Source organism: Carlito syrichta, unplaced genomic scaffold, assembly GCF_000164805.1.
Source record: "Carlito syrichta isolate Samal-C Ts95f unplaced genomic scaffold, Tarsius_syrichta-2.0.1 Scaffold289150, whole genome shotgun sequence".
Classification (NCBI taxonomy): domain Eukaryota; kingdom Metazoa; phylum Chordata; class Mammalia; order Primates; family Tarsiidae; genus Carlito; species Carlito syrichta.
This window is the reverse complement of record NW_007233246.1, coordinates 319,568-340,188: the sequence shown is the minus strand read 5'-3', so window position 1 is coordinate 340,188 and position 20,621 is coordinate 319,568. Positions and strand designations below refer to the sequence as shown.

Here is a 20,621-nt window from a genome sequence, read left to right as displayed (position 1 = left end):
TAAAAGATCCAAATATGTCAGTGAAAGTTTACCCGATTCTGTAGATTATGCAATTCAAATATAAGTATCCTGTTCAGAGATTGTATTATTGAATTAGCCTGTGTGTAATTGTCTTATTTCATATATAGTATTTATCAGTTTGTCATTATAGTTATATACAAACTGCACTTTGACATTAATATAAATCTAAATTAAGGAGAGGAACATGGACCTAGACCAAGATGAAACTATCTCTTGCTAGTTCATTAACTTTTACGAATTACTTAGCTCTCTGGTCTTTGTTTCCCTAACTCTCCATTGGAGGTAATGTTTCTACTTTTAGGATTCCTTACTGACTAAATGATAACCTTTTGATGTTAATATTTACACTTTGGTTAGTTGCTATATTCATTCGCAAAAAGCAAAAGTTTTCCCCAATTCTGCTACCTCTTTCCCCAAATAAAATGGTTTACATTTGCCATGGGTTTTAGTGTTTCAGTGTTTGGATTTACTTTTCATTATTTTTAGTGTTTGGATTTACTAACATACATAACATTCATATAGTACATATACTCTAAAAAAAATTACTCTTCCTTGAGCTACAAATTTATTAAAATGAAGAAAAAATGTGTACAGATTTTTTCATTGTGTTAATAACTTGAATCAATTGAATGTAAGTTGCATTTTAAAATTTATAACATAAAGTTTTGTTGAAAATTTAAAAATTGTGACTGACTATCTAAACTATTGCTGTTTCAAAGATATGGTATTTTGAACCTCAACAAGAATTTGATTTATTTAATGCAACAAAAAATTACCAAGTTATTTACAGATGTAATCAAATCAGGGAAATAAAATGTTCACTCTAAATCTGTGATTTTTTTTTTTTTGGATACTTTAAAGTAAAGCTACCTTAAAATGACATCTAGATATATTTTTATCTCTAGAAGCATCTTATTGTTTCATAATCTGCATGTGATTATAAATGTTTTATTTTCCTGTTAACCAGGTACTTGAGTCACACCCTTGGTTACTGTAGTAATATATCTTAGATACTGCAGTGTATTGCTCCTGCTCTTAGCTACAACTAAGTTGTGGCTTTAGGTTTCTAATTACTTTTCCTCCTTTTAACAAATCTATCAGTGTGCGCCACTCATAACACTGAGCAACATGTGAGAGATGCTAGAGATTTTGATTTGAATTGAAGTAAAAATAAGGGAAGACTGCTATTCATCCTCAGACGCTTACATTTTCATTCAGGTGTTTCTGCAGTAACCATGCAACCTCCTGTGGTAAATATGACTGACTGCTCTTTTTTCTTTCGCTCTTTTAAGCAAAGTAAATCAGCTGTTCGGCTGAAAGAAGACATGAAAAAGATAGTAACGGTGCCAGTAAATGAGCAGAGGGTGTCCACCTATCAGAAGGTGTTTGGAGTCAGCCTCCAAGAGCTTCAGCAGCAGGGCCTCACTGAGAACGGCATTCCAGCTGTCGTGTGGAACATAGTGGAGTACTTGACACAGCATGGTGAGTTGTCATGCTTTTGTTCTGTTAGTTTTTAACAGGTCCTTGCATAAAGGGAGTATGTTCCATGTGAATTATCTCATGATAAATGATTTGACTATCCTCTAAAGCACCTTCACTAGAATATCAAGTTAATTGTGTGATATACTTTTCCCTTAAAAAAGGACATTACTGCTTAACATTATCTTGACAGTACTATTTTGATTAACCGTGGAGCAATCACTCTCACTACTAAGATTTCTAGTTTGGAATGTTTCCTAGTTTCTTTCTTTTTTGATTTTTTTTTTTAATTTTATATATGTGGAGTACAATTCAGGATTAGGTATACAAATGTTCATTTTGCAGGTACCCTTGTTGATGAGGTGTGACCCCCACTTCCCGGCAGATTCCCACTGCTGCCAATTCTACCCCATAACCCTGGCAGTTTCGCACTACTGTTAATCCTTTTCTTATAGTATCACGATAATTGTTCAAGGTCCACTTATGAGTAAGAACATGTGATACTCGGTTCTTTGTTTCTGTGATAGATCACTCACTATTATAGACTCTAAGTCCATCCAAGTTGCTGCGAAGTTCATAATTTTGTCCTTCTTTATGGCTGCATAATATTCCATCATGTATACATACCACATTTTTTTTTTATCTAGTCCTCTTTTGACGGGTAGCATGGTTGGTTCCAGTTTTTACTATTGTGAATAATGCTGCAATAAACATGTGTGTGCACGTATCTTTCAGAGAGAGTGATTTGATTTCCACCGGGTATATTCCCAATAGGGAAATTTTGGGGTCATATGGGAGGTCAAGTTTTAGATCTTTTAATAGTCACCAAACTGATTTCCACAGAGGTTGTACTAGTTTACACTCGTTTCCTAGTTTCACGTGCTAAAATACACTGTTCTAATATGAGTAGTGAGTTATCTTGGTTAACTAAAGTACAACTAATAGTCCATAATTTTTTAATGTTATTAAATACTTTTCGGGTATCTTTTTCAACTGAGGTCAATGATGAACTTACTGAATGCCTGACTATCTTCATATACTTAGTAGGGATACCAAAAAATTATGATGTATAACCTACTATTGGGAAGGTGTCATTTATTTTTGGAGTGATAAAATTAAGCATGTAAAGTATTTATAGAATAATATAGTATATTGCACAATAAAAAGATAAATTATATCTCTCTTAGTTATTGAGAGCTAGGTAGGCCACAGCTTTTTGATGATTTTATTTGAAATAAATCTTAAGCCTGGATAATTTGAGAGAATGCTTCCATAACCCCTATAACCTTTTAAAACTAGGGTGGTGTGATGGGAGAAATCCTAACTACATAATAAATACCACTAAACTTTAAAGGATTTAGGAAGGAAATATTCTGAGGGAATATTTGCAATTGGCATTATTAACATTTCTATACAGTACTAAATCAAAAATGAACTCATCGAAGAGTAGAATATAAAATTTATAGCGATTTTTAATGTAAAACTTGAGACTCCAAAGAAATTCTTTGTAGTAGTCCTCCCTTGTCTGTGTTTTGTTTTCTAAGGTTTCAGTTACCTGTAATCAACCACGATCTGAAAATATCAAATGGAAAATTCCAGAAATAAACCATTTATGAGTCTTAAATTGCTCCTTATTCTAGGTAGTGTGATTAAATCTGGTGCTGCCCCGCTCTGTCTTGTTTGGAATGGGAATTATCCCTTGGTTCAGTGTATCCACGTGTACACATGACCCACCTATCAATCACTTAGTAGTGCTCTCGGTTATCAGATCCACTCTCTCAGTGACTCTATGCTTGTGTTCAAGTAACTCTTGTTTTACTTAATAATGGCCTCAAAGTGCAAGTACTGATGTTGGCAATTCAGCGATGTCAAATAAAAGCTGTACAATGTTTCCTTTAAGTAAAAAGTTGAAAGTTCTCCACTTAAGGAAAAAAAACAAGTATGCTGAGGTTGTTCAGATCTATGGTAAGAATGAAACTCTCTGTAAAACTGTGAATAGTATATTATTACAGTAGTTCTATTACTAGTTACTGTTGTTAATCTCTTACTGTGCCTAATTTATAAATTAGGGTTTCAGACATCTTCTGGGGGTCTTGGAAAGTATCCCCTGTGGATAAGGAGGAATACTACTGTACTTTGTGCAATTTGCTTCAGGTTTTGTATTGTTCCAGGATTATATGTCCATTCTCCCTGGCTGTAAGAATCCTTTACTGGAAATGAATGGGAAGCATCAGTCATATATTACTCTGCAGGGGCATGTATCAACTTTTGACAGGGACCACATGGCAGACAATTCATTCCTCAAAAAGTTAGATGTTTGTGTTCTTTGAAGAAACATCTATCTGCTCTGACTACCAAATATGTAGATTACAAAATGATATTTTGGTCTGAAAACTGAAGAGCCAGGCTTGTGTTCTTACCTCATGGGATTTATCCCCCCTGTTTTGAATGATGATAAACTACAAAAGGACCAGATTCTTAGAAAACAGTTCTGGATTTATGTAAATACTTAAACAGTTAAACACAAAAGGTATTATACACAGCACAGCAGGAAGATGGAAGCTTGGCCTACAAAATCTGGAAACCAGGTGTTATTAAGTTAGTTTTGACAGACGTATTTACATACTCAGTACAATACTGAGTAAAACTGCATCTCACTGATGTAGATACAAATGGGTTTCTAGGTAATTCATTTAATCTGTTAAGTAGGGCTGTTCAATATTGTTCATTTGGATGCCAGCTGTGACTATCTAAAATAATACGTTGGTTTTGGCATGATCAGTGTTCTTTTCCCCAACACCGATTGAATAATGGTTTCTTGATTATACTCTTATCATGTAAAAATCCTTTCCATTTAAAATTTTTTAAATTGCATACATTTTCTTGAATAGTTATTAAACTCATGTGGTTCCAAATATACATACAGTGAAAATTCTTTCCCTCCAAACCCTGTCTCCTGACCTTCATTTCTTCTCTCCAGAATAGCATTATTATTCTAATTTCTGGTATCTTCTTTAAAAGGTATTTTATGCATATATAAGCATATGTATGTGTGTTATCTTTTGCCTTCCTTTACCACAAATATAGTACCATGTACACTATCTGGAATTTGTTTTTTAAAAATCACATTTGTGTATTTTGGAGATTGTTCCACTATATGTATGTATCATTTCTTTAAGCTGTCCCATACTGATGGGCATTGAATTGTTTCTAGATTTCTATTGTTTACAATAATTCCAGGACTAACCTTTGATGTGTCATTTCAAACACGAGTGTATCTGTAAACTAACTTCCTAGAAGTAAACTGCTAGGTCAAAGGATATGTACATTTGTAATGAACTCTATAGGGCTGAACCAGTTTATATTCACACCATCAATGTAGGAAAATTTTGGCAAAATTTGAAACAGGAATTGGTTTTCTTCTACTTCTCCATGGTGTAATCTTAGTTATACTTTAATAGAGTGTATTCAGGTAACACAAATTAAACATTTAAGTAGGTTAAATCAGTCATTCTAACTAGGAATGTGAAATAGAAACAGTAGTGGAATCTTTTCAAAATATACATATATTGGCCACACTCTGTATCTACTGAATCAGACTCTTGACTGGGAAATGACCTGGCACCTATCTTTTTAAAGGGCTGTGTTGTTAATTACTATGTAGGCAACTAGAAACCTTTTTGTACTTGAAACTATCATGTTGATAAACCAAAGAACCTGTGTAAATTTGAAGGGTGGTATAAAGTTTGAGGGTAAGACACTTCAATTCATTTTATTTAATTATTTTGTAGTTATTTCAGGTCAACAAATGTTTATTGCACACCTGTAACACAGTATGCACTCTGTCAGGTATGGGAATGGGATTGTAAGGGTGATCTGTCATATAATTTAATTATAAGTAGATATTTTGGTCAAACTTTATTTCATGGAAATGCAGACAGTTTTAGCAACTTGACATGAGAGAAAACTATTAGTATAAAGGAATTTTAGGACAGAAAGCATTTATCAAGGCCTATAACAATGTCTTTGAACAGACTTTGGATGTTTTTTTTTGAAAAAATGATAACCTGTAAGACATATCATTTTTAAAACTCTTTTAAAATAACGAATCTTGCTGACAGTGTTAATGGGTGCCTTCTCTTTAGCATGAGGTTACTATGGGTTATACAGTTTTAACCCATAGTGTAAGAGTCTCAACTCACCACCAGGTGTCAGAACATACTTACATATTGTCATATCATTTCCTGTGCCAAAGTGTGCCATCAGGTAGATTATGACTTTGGGCATATGTAGTTTCTGATGATTATATTCATACTATTTTGAAATAAGTATTTTAATTGTACAAAAAAGTAGCAGTCTCTAGTATAGATGTTAACTTATATAATTTTTCTTTTGTTTCTAAACCACTATTAAACTTGTTTTGTGATAATTAGCACATATGTTCTAAAATCAAGTATAACAGGATCTCTGAAATATTTACATAACTCTACTTCATCAAGTCCTCTACATACCTCCTTTTCTGAGCATTTCTGTTAAATTCATAACTTTCTAAAATTTTGGATTTGGAAAATTTAAAGATTATATAGTCTGGTAAGCATCATATGGATATTAGACATATTACAACCTCATAAAGAGTTCTTAAAAACAGTATGGATTCTTCTTCCAAGAATGCAATATAGTCATGTCCAGGAGTAAACTTCTGCTGGTTAAAAAATCACCAAGTATTGTATGAGTTGTTTTGGGTAGGAGATATTCCTGAGGGAAGAGAGTTGTTCAGATAAATAGAATGGAGACAGAAAAAAATTGAGAAGCATTAACTTCAATGACTTCTATTTATACCATATCAGTTGGTTAGTATAGTCCAGTGAGATCAGGAGGCTTGAGGACTATAGCAGTTCTTGCAGCTGAGTCGTAATTTTGAAATTGCTGGAAGTGTATTTATTTGAGGGAAGGTTCAAAAAAAACATGTTGGAAAAGAAAGACTAAGGTCAAAGCTAGAAAAATACTATGTGAAATCAGATCCAAGGGGCATTTGCTCAGCCAAAAACAGAAAACAAGGTTAGGCTAAGGAGCTGAGTAAATACAAAATTCTAGATTTTCAGGATTTGGGCTTTGACCAAGGATGCAATGCTCTTTTTTGGATGCTAATTGCTTGATACTTGGATACATTTCTGAAGTTAAACAAAAATAGAGGAAGTAGACCCTGAAGGCTCTAAATGAGTGAGCTGAAACTCGGATATTCTGTAGAATTTAGGGAATGGTATATGTATTAGTTATCCATTGCTGTATGACAAATTACCTCACAAAACATATCAGATTAGCACAGTAATATTTATTATTGTCTCACAGTTTCTGTGGGTCAGGACCCCGGGCACAGCTTAGTTGTGTCTTCCTCCTTATGGTCTTTTACAAGACTGTGATCCTGATCTCGGCAGGACTCAATAGGGGACAAAGATTCCCTGCCAGGCTCATTTATGTGATTGATGGCAGGATTCAGCTACTGGTGGGTTGTTGGCCTTCAGGCTGGTTGCCGGACAGAGAACACCCTTAGTTCCATGCCTGTGGGTCTTTCCATAGGGTACCCAACAAAGTAAATGGGGGGTGTAGAGAGGGAGAAGAGAAGTAGGATATAAGGTCAGGGAGTAACAGAGATGGAAGGGAGGAGAGAGACACAGACAGACAGATACAGAGAGACAGGCAAAGAAGGAGACAGAGACAGAGAGACTGGGACTCTTTGGCTAATTTTTTTTTTTTTTTTTTGTAAAGATGTGGTCCTGCCAAGTTGCCCAGGCTGGTCTTGAACTCCTGGGCTCAGGCAGTCCTCTCATCTCAGTCTTCCAAAGTGCTGGGATTACAGGTGTGAGCCACCATGTCAGTCTGTTAAATCCTTTTTTTTTTTTTTTTTTTGTATTGGAGTCTCACTATGTCACAGAGGCTGGAATGCAGTGGCATGCTCACGGTCATCCCAGTGTCGCCCTGCTGGGCTCAGGCTATCCTTCCCCCTCAGCCTTCCAATAGCCGCAACTACAGGTGCGTGTTACCACACCTGGCTAATTTTTTTTTTTTAATTGTTGAGATGAGGTCTCGCCAAGTTGCCCAGGCTGTTCTCAAACCCAGGAAATCCCCTCACCTCACCCTTCCAAAGTGCTGGGATTATAGATGTGAGCCACTGTGCCAGCCTGTTAAATACTTCCAATGTCATCCCCAGTGTCACCATTTTTGGCAGAATTGAAGCTGAAATTCATATCAACTTTTAATACTGATGTTCTTCACAACCAAATAGTATGTATATGTGGAAGAACATAAACATCTCACCAGACTGCAAACTCCATGGGGTTAATGGTAGTGTCTGAATTTTTTTTTCTCACGATTGATGTATATTTTTTATTTTATTTCAATAGCTTTAGGGAGTACAAATAGTTTTTGTTACATGAATGCATTGTATAGTGGCAAAGAAGTCTGAACTTTAAGTGTACCTACCACCCCGACCTGTGCACATTCAAAATTGAGTTTTTGAATTAAAGAGTTCATAAAGCATTTTATCAAATTATAAATGAAAATGAAATTAGCTGCTTCTTTTGCTTTAAAAAGAGCAATGCAATTACCAGGTAAGAAAAAGAAGCAAAGGCTGATGTAAACAATCACCTCCCTTCCAAAAAATTCCAACAGGCTTCAATGCTGATGTCATTGTTAACACTCACCATTAGACTCTCAAAAGAAACGTGTCAAGTCCCTGGCCTGCTCTTTCTTAAAAACTTTGTTTCTTACACCTACAAAGTCCTCCACTGTCTGACATACTTGCTTAAGACATGATGTGTTTTCTCCTTAAACCCAACACACTGAGTTGGAAATCATCATCTACCTTAAACCAGCTGCTCCTTCCATCATCACCCCTTCTTTTACGTGTTTTTCCCCCTCCGGATTCCTACTTTTCAAACCTTAATTTCAACCCTTTCTCTCTCCCCTTTGAACTCATTTACTAAATTATCTTTATTCTTTGATTTTCACTTCTTTTCCACTATAATCTCAGTCTTAGTGTGGTACAATAGAAGATAGTATCCCTAAGGCAAGCCCTCTCCATTCGCTACTTCTTAGCTAGCTAAATCTTCCTTACACCCTGACTATTTTATCTTTTTTCCCACTTAATGCTCCAGTGCTAAAGCCTTTACTCTTTAACTTGACATGCATAGGCCCTATACCATTGCTTCTATGTTATTACCCTGTCACTCTTTGATCTCGACACCCCACATTTCCATCTACCTACTTTTCTTTGTGCTTTCAGGTCTCTATTTCTCAATTCATATTTTTTTCCCTCTCTATCCATAGATCAAGTATTGTGGGTCAAGATGTTTAGTCCTTTGAGACCTCTGTAAGAAAAAGAACATAACATTGAGGATACAGAATTAGGGACAGAGATTGGAAAGGGCCCAAGAGAGTGAGGGACTCTGAACCTTGAGTTTCATTATTTCACAGTCCATCAGCCCCAGCTCCTTCTATTTTGCTTGTACTTTAGCCAAAGGTTAAGCTTACTTCTTCCACGAGGCCTTCTCTGCTAACCTTGGCTGACACTGACATCCCTCATCGATTGCCAGAAGGCAAGGGTCTTGTCTTATACCATTTTATAGTCTTCTAGGGTCTTATATTTTGAATTTAGTGATTACTGGAGAAATATTGCTTATTTCTTTCTTAAATGGTTACAAAGGCAATTACATAAAGTTTAGAAGTTTCTTACATAATTGTCATCTTCAAAAATAGTTGTTTATGGAATGCTAAGCTGCTGTTAGAGCCCAAGGTAACTTTCTTTACTGTATGCAACTATATAAATGAAATTTCTTTGTGTAGCATTGTATGCTGTGTGTTTATATATGGCATAGCCTTATTTTTAGAGATCAGCTTTTGTAACAATCATATATGATCTTTTCAGTGGCTATGTAGTGGACCTGAAAATTTCTTTTTATAAAATGTGAAAATATTTCAACGATTGATAATTATAGTATTTAGAGAATCTTACGCAGAGATTTATTTGTTTATGTTGTTACGGTTCTTTAGATATTGTGTCTGTTTGTGAGAAACCTCCGTTTACTTCCTGGGTCCACTTTGCTGTTCCAGGACTCACTCAGGAAGGCCTTTTCAGGGTGAATGGCAACGTGAGGGTGGTAGAACAACTTCGCCTGAAGTTCGAGAGTGGGGCACCCGTGGAGCTCGGGAAGGATGGTGACGTCTGCTCCGCAGCCAGCCTGCTGAAGCTCTTCCTGAGGGAGCTGCCCGACAGTGTGATCACCTCCGCATTACATCCTCGGTTCATCCAGCTTTTTCAGGGTGAGGACCGTAAATCCTTCTAGGAGTTAAAACAATTTAATTTTTTTTAATAAAAACTGAACTTTTAAGTATTTAAAATTTAAATGTTAAAATAAACCTTTAAAGATGGAAGGGTGTCAAAAAAATATATACACATTTTAGGTATGAGGTTGGCTCAAAAGATGGCTTTAATCCCCAGATGAATGTTAGTGTCACCACATGACAGGCAGGACAGTCAGAGAAAATGATGGAAGCATGGTTGAACAAATGTCATACTACACATTGCTACCATCATTCAATTCAACTTCAAAAAGCAATACGTAGATAACATCGCTTGAAATGTGTGTACATTTTTTGGCACCCCGTATGTATGATCTTTTCATAACCACCACCTTGCTATTTTACTCCTCATCTTCTACCTAAGATAATACTAAACTGATTATCAAATAATCATTGTTACATGGAATTACTGAGGCCATTAGCATATGAATACTTCGGTAACATAGAAAAGACCTAATGCCTCTGGGTCAAAGAAATTCTTTTCTGGCTGCTATAGGAGTGCGAATAAGAATAATTTAGAAAATAATAGAGAGTAATTTAGAAAATATTCTTGAAGTTTTGGTTGGTTAGTGACCTTTGAGACTGAAAGCTCACTGGTGTGTTTATAACTCATAAGCAAGATTGAGTCTTGAAATAATTGTTCTTTTTGTAAGGTAAAAATTGACTTTTGGTTGTAATATGAAGTGATTTTATATGAAGACACTCATTTTTTAGTGGGTATCCAAAAAGCCTGAAATGTATTTATTAAAAAATTGTGTATTTATTCTTACATGTTTAAATTTAGTTCGGTCACCTTCAAAGTACTCTTCATTGATGCAATATTGCAATATACCTATCCAGATGCTTTTTCCACTGCTCAAAACAGCTTTGAACTCATCAATTTTGACGGCTTTTAGTGTTTCTGGCATTTTTTGTTTCACCTCTTCTATGTTGGCAAAACGTTTCCCTTTGAGAATTTTTTTCATTGGAGAAACAAAAAAATTACTCAGGTGAGTGGCTGAACAGGAGAGTTGGAGCACAGAGGTCATGCCATGTTTTGGTCAAAAACTGCCGAACATGCAGTGCAATGTGGGCAGGTGCATTGTCATGGTGGAAGAACCAGTCACCTGTTTGCCACAACTTAGGAAATTTCTTCCACAAATCGTGACACAACCTTCTCAAAACATCTAGATAAAAACTTTGGTTGACCGTTTGATCTGGAGGAACAAATTCTGAGTGTACTACAAGGGGCCCACCCTCCAAAAGATAATTACAGGTTTTTTTGCCCCCCCTTGTAGTTATGGACACAATCATTATTGAGTTCTCACTCCTAAATACAGTAAGAAAAATTATTTACCCTTAAAAAACCATTTCTTTTCTTATTTTTCCCAAGTTAAAGAGGAAGGGGGAAAATGTATTTCTAAGAATGTTAGTTACCAGATTAAGGCTCTTACTTGAAGCCAACCCCTTTACAGCAGACATGTAGCTATTCACATGTAATATAGTAAAGAAAGGAATAAGTGAGAAGGCCAGATAGGATGAATAAGAAGGTACCAGAAATATTTTACCCCATAAAAGTCATTTTCAAGTATTAGGTAAAAATGATGAGGTTGTGTTGGAAGTTTACACTGACCATCCCCACTAGCCGTTCACTAGGGAGGGACATCCATTTGTAGCTCCCCAAGGCCCTAACGTCAGCAGGGCCTCCTTGCCTGGCCCCTTCTTCCTCCTCTGCAGGCCCTGGCTTCCGGTGGTGACCTCCAAGCAGTCCTTTGGGAATATTACCCATATTGTGCCTCTTTCTTCAGAGTTCCCCTCTGGTTCTCAGGAAACACATGCACAACTTGCCAAGTGCTAACGTCCAGGTCAGTCACAAGGCAGAGCCCTGCCTCTTTGTGCTGCCACCCAGGGGACCCCCTAATCAGCCTATGTTAGACTGTTTCAGATGTCTCAGTCTTTCAGGAATTTTAGACTCTTTAACTTCCCAAGTGGTTATCTGATGTCACCTCTCTTTGGGAAAGTTAGGGGAAACATTATATTTCTCTAACAACTCTCTTTTCAAAAGAATCCTCATTCTTTTTTTTTTTTTTTTTTTTGAGTTGGAGTCTCACTCTGTCGCCCAGACTGGAGTGCAGTGGCCGCTCCCGCTCCCGGCCACCGCAGCCTCGGCCTGCTGGGCTCCGGCGATCCTTCCACCTCAGCCTTCCGAATAGCCGGAATTACAGGCATGCGCCACCACGCCCAGCTGATTTTTTTGATTTATTGTAGAGATGAGGTCTCGCTACCCAGGCGGGTCTCGAACCCGCGGGCTCAGGCAATTCACTCACCTCAGCCTCCCAAAGGCGTGGGATTACAGGCTGAGCCACCGAGCCCGGCTAAGAATCCTCATTCTTTAATCTTTAACTTCAAATTTTTTATTTCAAATTTCTGCTTAAATATCCTTGAGGTAGGTAGTGGCCCAGGACTTCCAGACCTGTTTTCAGTCTGACCTTAACAAGTTATTCATAGCTTATCTAGCACATCTCTTTAGAATGGGTAGGTCTATCGCAACCTTTGGTTTTATCTTTGGGGTCTCAGCCCCAAGTTGTATCAGTTTGCTTGGTTTGCCCCCACAGAATGCCCCAGTACTGGAGGCTTGAAGTCCAAGATCAAGGTGTTGGCAGTGTTGGTTCGTGGCAAGGCCTCTCTTGTTTGGCTTACAGATGACCGCCTGCTCACTGTGTCCTCACATGGTCTTTCCATGTGAGGTGTGTACACTCTTCTGAAGTCTTCCTCTTCTCATAAGGACACCAGTCTTATACTACATTAGGTCTCCACTTGTATGACCTCATTAACCTTAATTACCTCTTGAAAGGTCCCAAATACAGTCACATTCTGAAGTACTGGAGATTAGAGCTTCAACATACTGATTTTGAAGGGAACATAATTTCAATCCAAAACGATGAAGTACTAGGAAAAAAAATCCCAGAATTCTTACCCAGCTTAAAAATCATTATTTTGTTTGTAATTTCATTTTCACTTCATTCTTCAATAATTAAATATTGTATTTTGTTGGAAATAGTGGCAAAATATAAAAACAAAGCTTGGAGGAAAATTTGTCCTAGTTGTCTATAGTACTTTTACACTTCCTGGGTCATTAAGTAACTTTTGGTAAGTGACATATGTTTGAGGCTTGTTAATTAGAAACTGAACTTTTTCACATCTAAACTATTTCATATTTATATGTACGAGCATTTCAATTTAGAGACTTTCAATCATTCTTACAAGGAATATTTTATCCATGTCATAAGGATATGAGGTTTTGAGATAAATTTTGAAAATTGTTTTCAAATAATTGCTACAAAAACTAGTTGATGATTTAAATATTTTGTGCTTACTAAAAATATTTTGGTAATCAAATAGTTTTAATATTTTTATATTACTTTATAGTATTCTGTATTACTTAGTATTCTTAGTTCTTAAGAAACTTGGGAATTTTAAAAGCTTTTTATCAATTTTCTGAATAGTTTCCATTTGATATGAGAATGTACTGTTTTATTATTTTTGTTACTATTTATAGTAATACTTTTGTTATAATTTAGGTTTTCTTTGTAAGTTATCTTCTTCTTATTGACATGTCTCCTCAGTGGCCAAAAGTTGATATGCACCATAAAACTAAGCCATAGCATTCTGAAAGTAAGATCAATGATTTAGTCGGTTTTTAGGTTATATGAGATTATGCACAAATAATAAATCTTGAAAGGGGCAGTGAGATTAAATTTTTGCTTTATTAGTATTATTCGCTCATTCCCTGAAAATCTCTGGGGTTAGAATTGGCACATTCAGTAAAGAAACTATTACAGTCATGCATCACATAATGACACAGAGAAATGTGTCATTAGGTAATTTTACTGTTGTGTGCATATTATAGAGTGTACTTACACAAACCCAGACAGTATAACCTACTATACTCCTAGGCTATATGGTACAGTCTGTTGCTTATAGGCTGTAGACCTGTATAGCATGTCACTTATTCAATACTGTAGGCAATCATAATGCAGTGGTAAGCGTTGTGTGTGTATCTAAACATAGAAAAAGTATAATAAAAATAGAATATAAAAGATAAAAAATACTACACCCATATAGGGCACTTACCCTGAGTGGAGCTTGCAGGACTGGAAGTTGCTCTGGGCGAGTCAGTGAGTGAGTGGTGAGTGGATGGGAAGGCCCAGGACATTACTAAACACTACCACACACTTTATAAACACTGTACGCTTAAGCTACACTAACTATATTAACTTTTTTTCAATAATAAATTAACTTAATTAAAAATTTTTTCTTTATTAAGGGGTGAGGGAGGCAGGATTGGCAGTAGTGGGATTCTGCCAGAAAAAAATTTTTTTTAAATAAAATAAATTAACCTTAGCTTTTTTACTTTATAAACTTATTTTTTTTTAATTTTTTAGCTCTTTTGTAGTAACATGTAGTTTTTAAAAAACCTAATAAAATATTTATTTATTAAGAGTTGTGGGGTACAATGAGGATTTACTACGTAAGTTGACTGCATCCAGGTGAAGTCTGGGCTTGTTGGTGGCCCTCCCTTGTCTTGTCACATACACTTCACCCTTCTCTCTCCCTCTCTCCCCTGGCAGTGCCCAGTGACCACTGATCCCTCCTTTGTGTTTACATAACTAGTGTTCAAGGTCCACTTAGGAGTGAGAACATGCGGTATTCAGTTCTTTGTTTCTGTATTAGTTCAATTAGTATCATGGTCTCCAAATGGCATCCAATTGCTGCGAAGGCCATGATTTTGTTCTTCTTTATGACTGTGTAATACTCCATCGTGTATATATACTACATTTTCTTTATCCAGTCCACTTTCATTGGGCAGCAGAGTTGGTTCCATGTTTTTACTATTGTGAATAGTGCAGCAATAAAAATGCATGTGCAAGTGTCTTTTAAATAGAAAGATTTATGTTCCTCTGGGTATATTCCCAGGAGAGTGATTGCTGGATCGTCTGTTAGCTCAATTTTTAGTTCTTTTTAGAAATCTCTACACTGCTTTCCACAGAGTTTGAACTAACTTACATTCCCACCAACAATGTAGAAGCATTCCCTTTTCTCTGTAGGCACACCAGCATCTGTTGGTTTTTTTGACTTATTATTGATAGCCATCCTTACCTGAGTTAGGTGATATCTCATTATAGTTTTGATTTGCATTTCTCTGATAATTAGTGAGGCTGTGCATTTTTTCATGTATCTGTTGGCTACCTGTATGCCATTTTTTGAGAAGTGTCTGTTCATGTCCTTTGCCCACTTTTTTTTCCCTTTTTTTATGAACAGAAGAATTTTTTTGGCTCATGGTTCTGGAGACTGGGAGTCCAAGATCTAGAGACTAGCATCTGGTGATAGCCCTCTTGCTGTGTCATCCCATGGTGAAAGGGCAAAGAAGGGGAGAGAGAGAGAGAGAGAGAGGAAGAGAGAGAGAGAAAGGAAGAGAGAGGGAGACAGAGAAGGAGAGGGAGAGACAGAGACAGAAAGAGAGAGAGAGAAAGAAGGAGAGACAGAGAGTAAAAGGAGAGAGAAGATAGTAAGAGTTTGCCCACTTTTTAATGGGGTTGTTTATTGTTTTCCTTTCCCTTCCTTTGAGTTCCTTGTAGATCCTAGGTATTGGGCCTTTGGCAGATGCATAATTTGCAAATATTTTTTCCCATTCTGTGGGTTGTCTCTTTACTCTCTTGATGGGTTCTGTTGCTGTGTAAAAGCTTTTCAGTTTGATGAGGTCCCACCTGTCTGTCTTAGCTTTTGTAGCTTTTGCTTTTGGGGACTCTTGGTCATGAATTCATTGCCTACTCTGATGTGCAGAAGGGTGTTTCCTACATTTTCTTCTAGGATTCCTATAGTTTCAGTTTTAATGTTTAGGTTCTTGATTCACTTTGAGTTAATTTTTGCATATGGTGATAGGTAGGGGTCCAGTTTCATTCTTCTGCATGTGGTCAGCCAGTTTTTCCAGTACCATTTGCTAAATATGGTCTCCTTTCCCCAATGATTGTTATCGGTGGCTTTGTCAAAGACGAGTTGGTTAAGGGATCATGTTTTAACTTACTGAATCCCTGTCCTGTTCCACAGACTATGTGTCTGTTCCTTTACCAATACCATGCCATGTTGGTTACTGTAGCTTTGTAATAAAGTTTAAAGTCTGGAAGTAGTAACACTTAACTTTACAATAACACGGTACACAAACACATTGTCCAGCTCTGCAAAAATAATGTTTCTTTATATACTTATTTTAAACTTTTTCTGTTAATTTTTTTTTAACTTTTAAAACATTTTTGTTAAAAACTAAGACATACACACACACACATTAGCCTAGGCCTACACAGGGTCAGGATCATCAATGTCACTGCCTTTCACCTCTACATCTTGTCCCACTGGAAGGTCTCAGGGGCAACAACATGCATAAAGCTGTCATCTATGATTACAATGCCTTCTTCTTCTGGAATTCCTCCTGAAGGTCTTGCCCAAGACTGTGTGTATGTATATATATATGTATATATTGTTAGAGTGTATATAACAATAAAAAGTGTAACAATAAAAAGTGTAATACTGTAAGTCCTTATTTAATGTTGTCGATAGATTCTTGGAAACTTTGACTTTAAGTGAATTGATGTATAAGAAAACCAATTTTACTGCAGGCTAGTTGGTGTAAACAAGACTTAAGTTCCCACAGGATATTTCTGTTCACAAAACACCATCAAACTTATAAATAAAAACCCCGAAACACCTCTAATATTAGGCATTGAAATGAATGTGAGCTCCACCTTCATCTAAGAATGATTGATACAAACAAGATCATTATTTACCCAATTTTTAGTGAATTAGCGAGTGACAGCAATATCAACTTTAAATCTTGAAATCTATACATTTGGAAAGCAGAGCTTTATTTCTTATTAAGGGTTGCAGGCTGCCCATCCGGCAGGCTTGGAAGCGTAGCCTTTAGCAGAGACCAAAAGCAAGGAGGAAGGGCGAGATAAGAATATATGCTGAACTGATTGACAAGTATACATATTCAACAGGCTATAAGAGGAGTTATGAACAATCATGAAGGGAAGTATGCACATGCATAGTAAACAAACATACATATGTCCCATGTTCATTTCAGGATGGAAACTCAACATTTTAAATGCATTAAAATTAGGCTTTACATGTCAAAAGATGAAGCAAAGGACGCAGAAGCATTGTGTGTGCCACCTCTGTAAACTGACTAGAACCAGTCCATGGTTGGTGATCAAAATCAAGAAGGAATGTTTTATGAAACTGGTCAGCTGCCCTAGTGAAACCACAAGAAGAGAGGGGAGTCCAGCTGTTCAGTGGCTGGATGAATTCTGCAGAGAAACAAGTCCTCTATTCTTCGTTTCTACAGAGGTTATTTCTGTTTACTTCTGAGGAAAAAAGTCTAATGGCAGCTAGTGAGGGAAAGGTTATAATGAGATGTGACCAGGCTTTCCTCTCATTGTGGTCCATGCTCAGAAAGCTTTGTAAGGTTTTCCTGGGGCTTCCTTGACCAAGAGGGATCTGTCCAGTCAGTCAAGGTTGCAGGGGAGGCTTAGCATTTCACTTTTATTTCACAATGGTTATAATAGTGGTAGGTTAAGTCAAAGAATAAATGTTTGCAAAGCAAAAAATTGTAAGAAGCAACTCCTGTCATCATGCAGTTAAAAAATGAACAATGAAAAATACGGCAACTTACTGAGCGCTTTCCTACTGCATCATTTATTATCATGTATTTGTAGGATTACCATGTCACTTACAGATTTTTATTTGACATTAATTTGTATTTATTCATTTATTCATTCATTCGGTCAGTCTGTCAGTCATTTTCTAACCAGCATATTCCAGTTAAGGATAGGAGGAGGCCAGAACCTATCCAGACACCTTAGGTCACAGTGCTGGAACTGACCCTGACCAGGATGCCATTCCATTGCAAGGTGCACTCACCCACACACCCACATTAGCTCAGACTGGAACAATGTAGATATACCGGTTCACCCAACGAGCACATTTTTGGGATGTGAGATGAAACCACAGTACTGGGGAAAACCTGGAGAAAATCCAGAGAAACCCCACACAGACATGACAATGTGCAAACTCCACACAGAGGCCGCAGCCAGTAAGATTTTTGTTTCTCATCAGCATCATAATGACATGACACTGAACAATAGCATGTTATCTGAGGTCCTGCTGTACGACAAATACAGAAACCATTAACATAGTTGTTTATTATCATTGTCAAGTAATATTTACTCTGTATCATTTTATGTGCTGTGTTTTATATGACTGGCAATGCAATAGGTAGGTTCACACCAGCATCACCACAAACACATGAATAATGCATTGCACTAGGATGTTAAGACGGCTACTTATGCCTAGCATGTCACTAGGCAATAGGAATTTTTCAGCTCTGTTATAATCCTAATGGGGTCACCATCAAATAGACAATCTCTTGTTAACCTAAACATCATTATATGGTGCATGACTGTAATTGAGCATCTATTAGTTATGTGAACTGCTTAGTAGAAGGAATAAAGTATGCTTTAGATGTCAGACAATATAATCTCTATAAAATAAACTTCCCTCCTTAATAATTCAGATAGAAAATAGATCAAAAAAATTACTACGTTTCTGCTGGTTTATCCTGCCTGAGATACTCCTGTATTAGAAGGTGTTTGCTGCAACTGGTCTCTTATTTGAGGTAGTAGAATGTAGGTTGTGTAAATTTGACAACAATGCTTCAAATGGGCAATAAGAATGTCCAGTCAATGGTGACTAACAAGGGGAGAAAGAAATCAGTCTGGATTATGTGGTCAGAAAACACTCTGTGGAAAAAGTAAGTTTGGAGTTTATAAAATTAACTTGGATCTTTTAGGTGAGGAAAGGGCTTGAACAAACATAGTGTAAGATAGAATTGTCTGACAGAGATATCCATAGCTAAGAGATATTAGCTAGAGATATACAAAAATATTGTCGAAGAAGTAAGTTGGGACCAGATGGCATAGAGTCTTGAATATTAGTGTAAGGAATTAACATTTATCTATAAATGATATATTTTTTAAGAAAGTGGTTACATGTTAGAAGCAGTATTTTAGGCAGTGCTATGTAAGGTGATTGGCTGGGAAGATGCTGGGTGCGGGGAGAGTATCTAAAAGACTAACAGAAATCTAGGTCATGGTCCTGAGGCCCTGTATCAGAAAAATAGTTGGCAGTGGAATTTTTTCAATTGTGGTAAAATATACACGGTATGACATTTACCATTTTAGCCCCATTTTTAAAGTATAATTTGGTGGTATAAAGTACATTCACAGTGTTGTGTAACCACGGGTATCCATTGCCAAAACTTTCTCATTATTTGAAACAGAAACTGGTAATGGAAGTTTTAGGGGAGTTTACCAGAGACATTAAGGAGAAAACATGAACAAAGCATGGTAGCTGGTAATTAGTTAATGAGAGTAAGATAGGAGTGAAAGAGGTTCTGAGTTTAGGTGACTTGAAAAACAGTCTATTTGAAGGGATAGTCTGGGGCCTGACCCTGGTGTTCATACCTTTGCTGAGGCCTACGGAACCACATGGTGGCAGAGGCCTAGTTTGCTAGACTGTTGTAAATACATACTAATAATCCAGGAAGGAAGTTTTGAGGTAAGGTTGCAGTAGCACCAAGGAGAGCTCCCGGTAAACTTTGTGCATAGACAAGGCCTGAGGCAACTTGATTTTTGGCTTCAGGAATCCCAATCTTTTCTATCTATACCTAGGGTGTGGTCTTTACATTTTAAAATACTTGAGCTTGTCAGACCTGATATTTTGTGTTGAAAAGAAGAGTCAGTCTTCACCTTTCTAGGAACCTTCTGTGCTCTTTCCCTCTCTCCTGGTGAATTTGGGACTTAGCCCAAAGACTCAGACACTGTTAACTTGGTAGTGTTCGGCCTTAAATAATGAGATTCAGAGAATATGATTAGATGTAGAGTTTACTGGAGTGCAAAGCTTGAGAATGACCATCTGGGAAACAGACTCCAAAGGAATGGGATCAGCAGTCCAAAGTGGAGAAGTTAGGATTTCACTTATGCGGGCAGAAACAGAGGTTAGCTGGGTTACAGCATTTTCCATACAAGGTTAGTGCATATGTTACAGTGATTTGATTGGATACAGCCAGCTAGTAAAGGTAGCTTACTATTATCTATTTACGTCTACAAGGAGAGGAGTTAATCTATAATGGGAGAAGCAGAAGTTGCAGCTGCATAATACGTGACTCAGATCACATATTCACATTCCTCCCAAAGCTCAAGTAATTAAAGTTCCAGCAGCTTTAAGTTTGCATTTTAAAAATTCACCGTAGGATCTGATGATCCCCTTGTGGAGATCTATTAACTATCTGTCTCAGAGATCTAACTGTTTTTATTGAAGAAAGAGGAGATAACCTTACGTGGCATCTTGACAACTGATCCCTTAATAAAAATATTAGAAGTTAAAAGGGGAGGATTATTTGGGGGTCATGATGAGGAGCTCATTTTAAATGGATGAGTAAAATGAAGGTCAGTGCTTATGAGGGGGATTAGGACTGAACATGTACATTTATTGTCACCTATGTAGAGTCATCAGTGTTTATATATATATATTTCTGAGCATCAGTTATGTTTGAACAGTATTGCAGATGTAAATAGATAATAGTAAGCTCCTTTTTTTTTTTTTTTTTTTTTTTTTTTTTGAGTTGGAGTCTCACTCTGTCACCCAGACTGGAGTGCAGTGGCCGTTCC

The 20,621-nt window shown here is 36.8% G+C and overlaps 1 protein-coding gene across 1 annotated transcript in view; it reads left to right on the top strand.

The window, feature by feature from the left end:
* The window catches only part of FAM13A (family with sequence similarity 13 member A), a 311,993-nt gene that overhangs the window by 17,775 nt on the left and 273,597 nt on the right, over positions 1 to 20,621 (top strand). The window contains exons 3-4 of the mRNA XM_021710474.1: positions 1,314 to 1,503; positions 9,610 to 9,819. Of these exons, the coding sequence (XP_021566149.1) occupies positions 1,314 to 1,503; positions 9,610 to 9,819 (400 nt within the window). The remainder of the gene's footprint in view (positions 1 to 1,313; positions 1,504 to 9,609; positions 9,820 to 20,621) is intronic.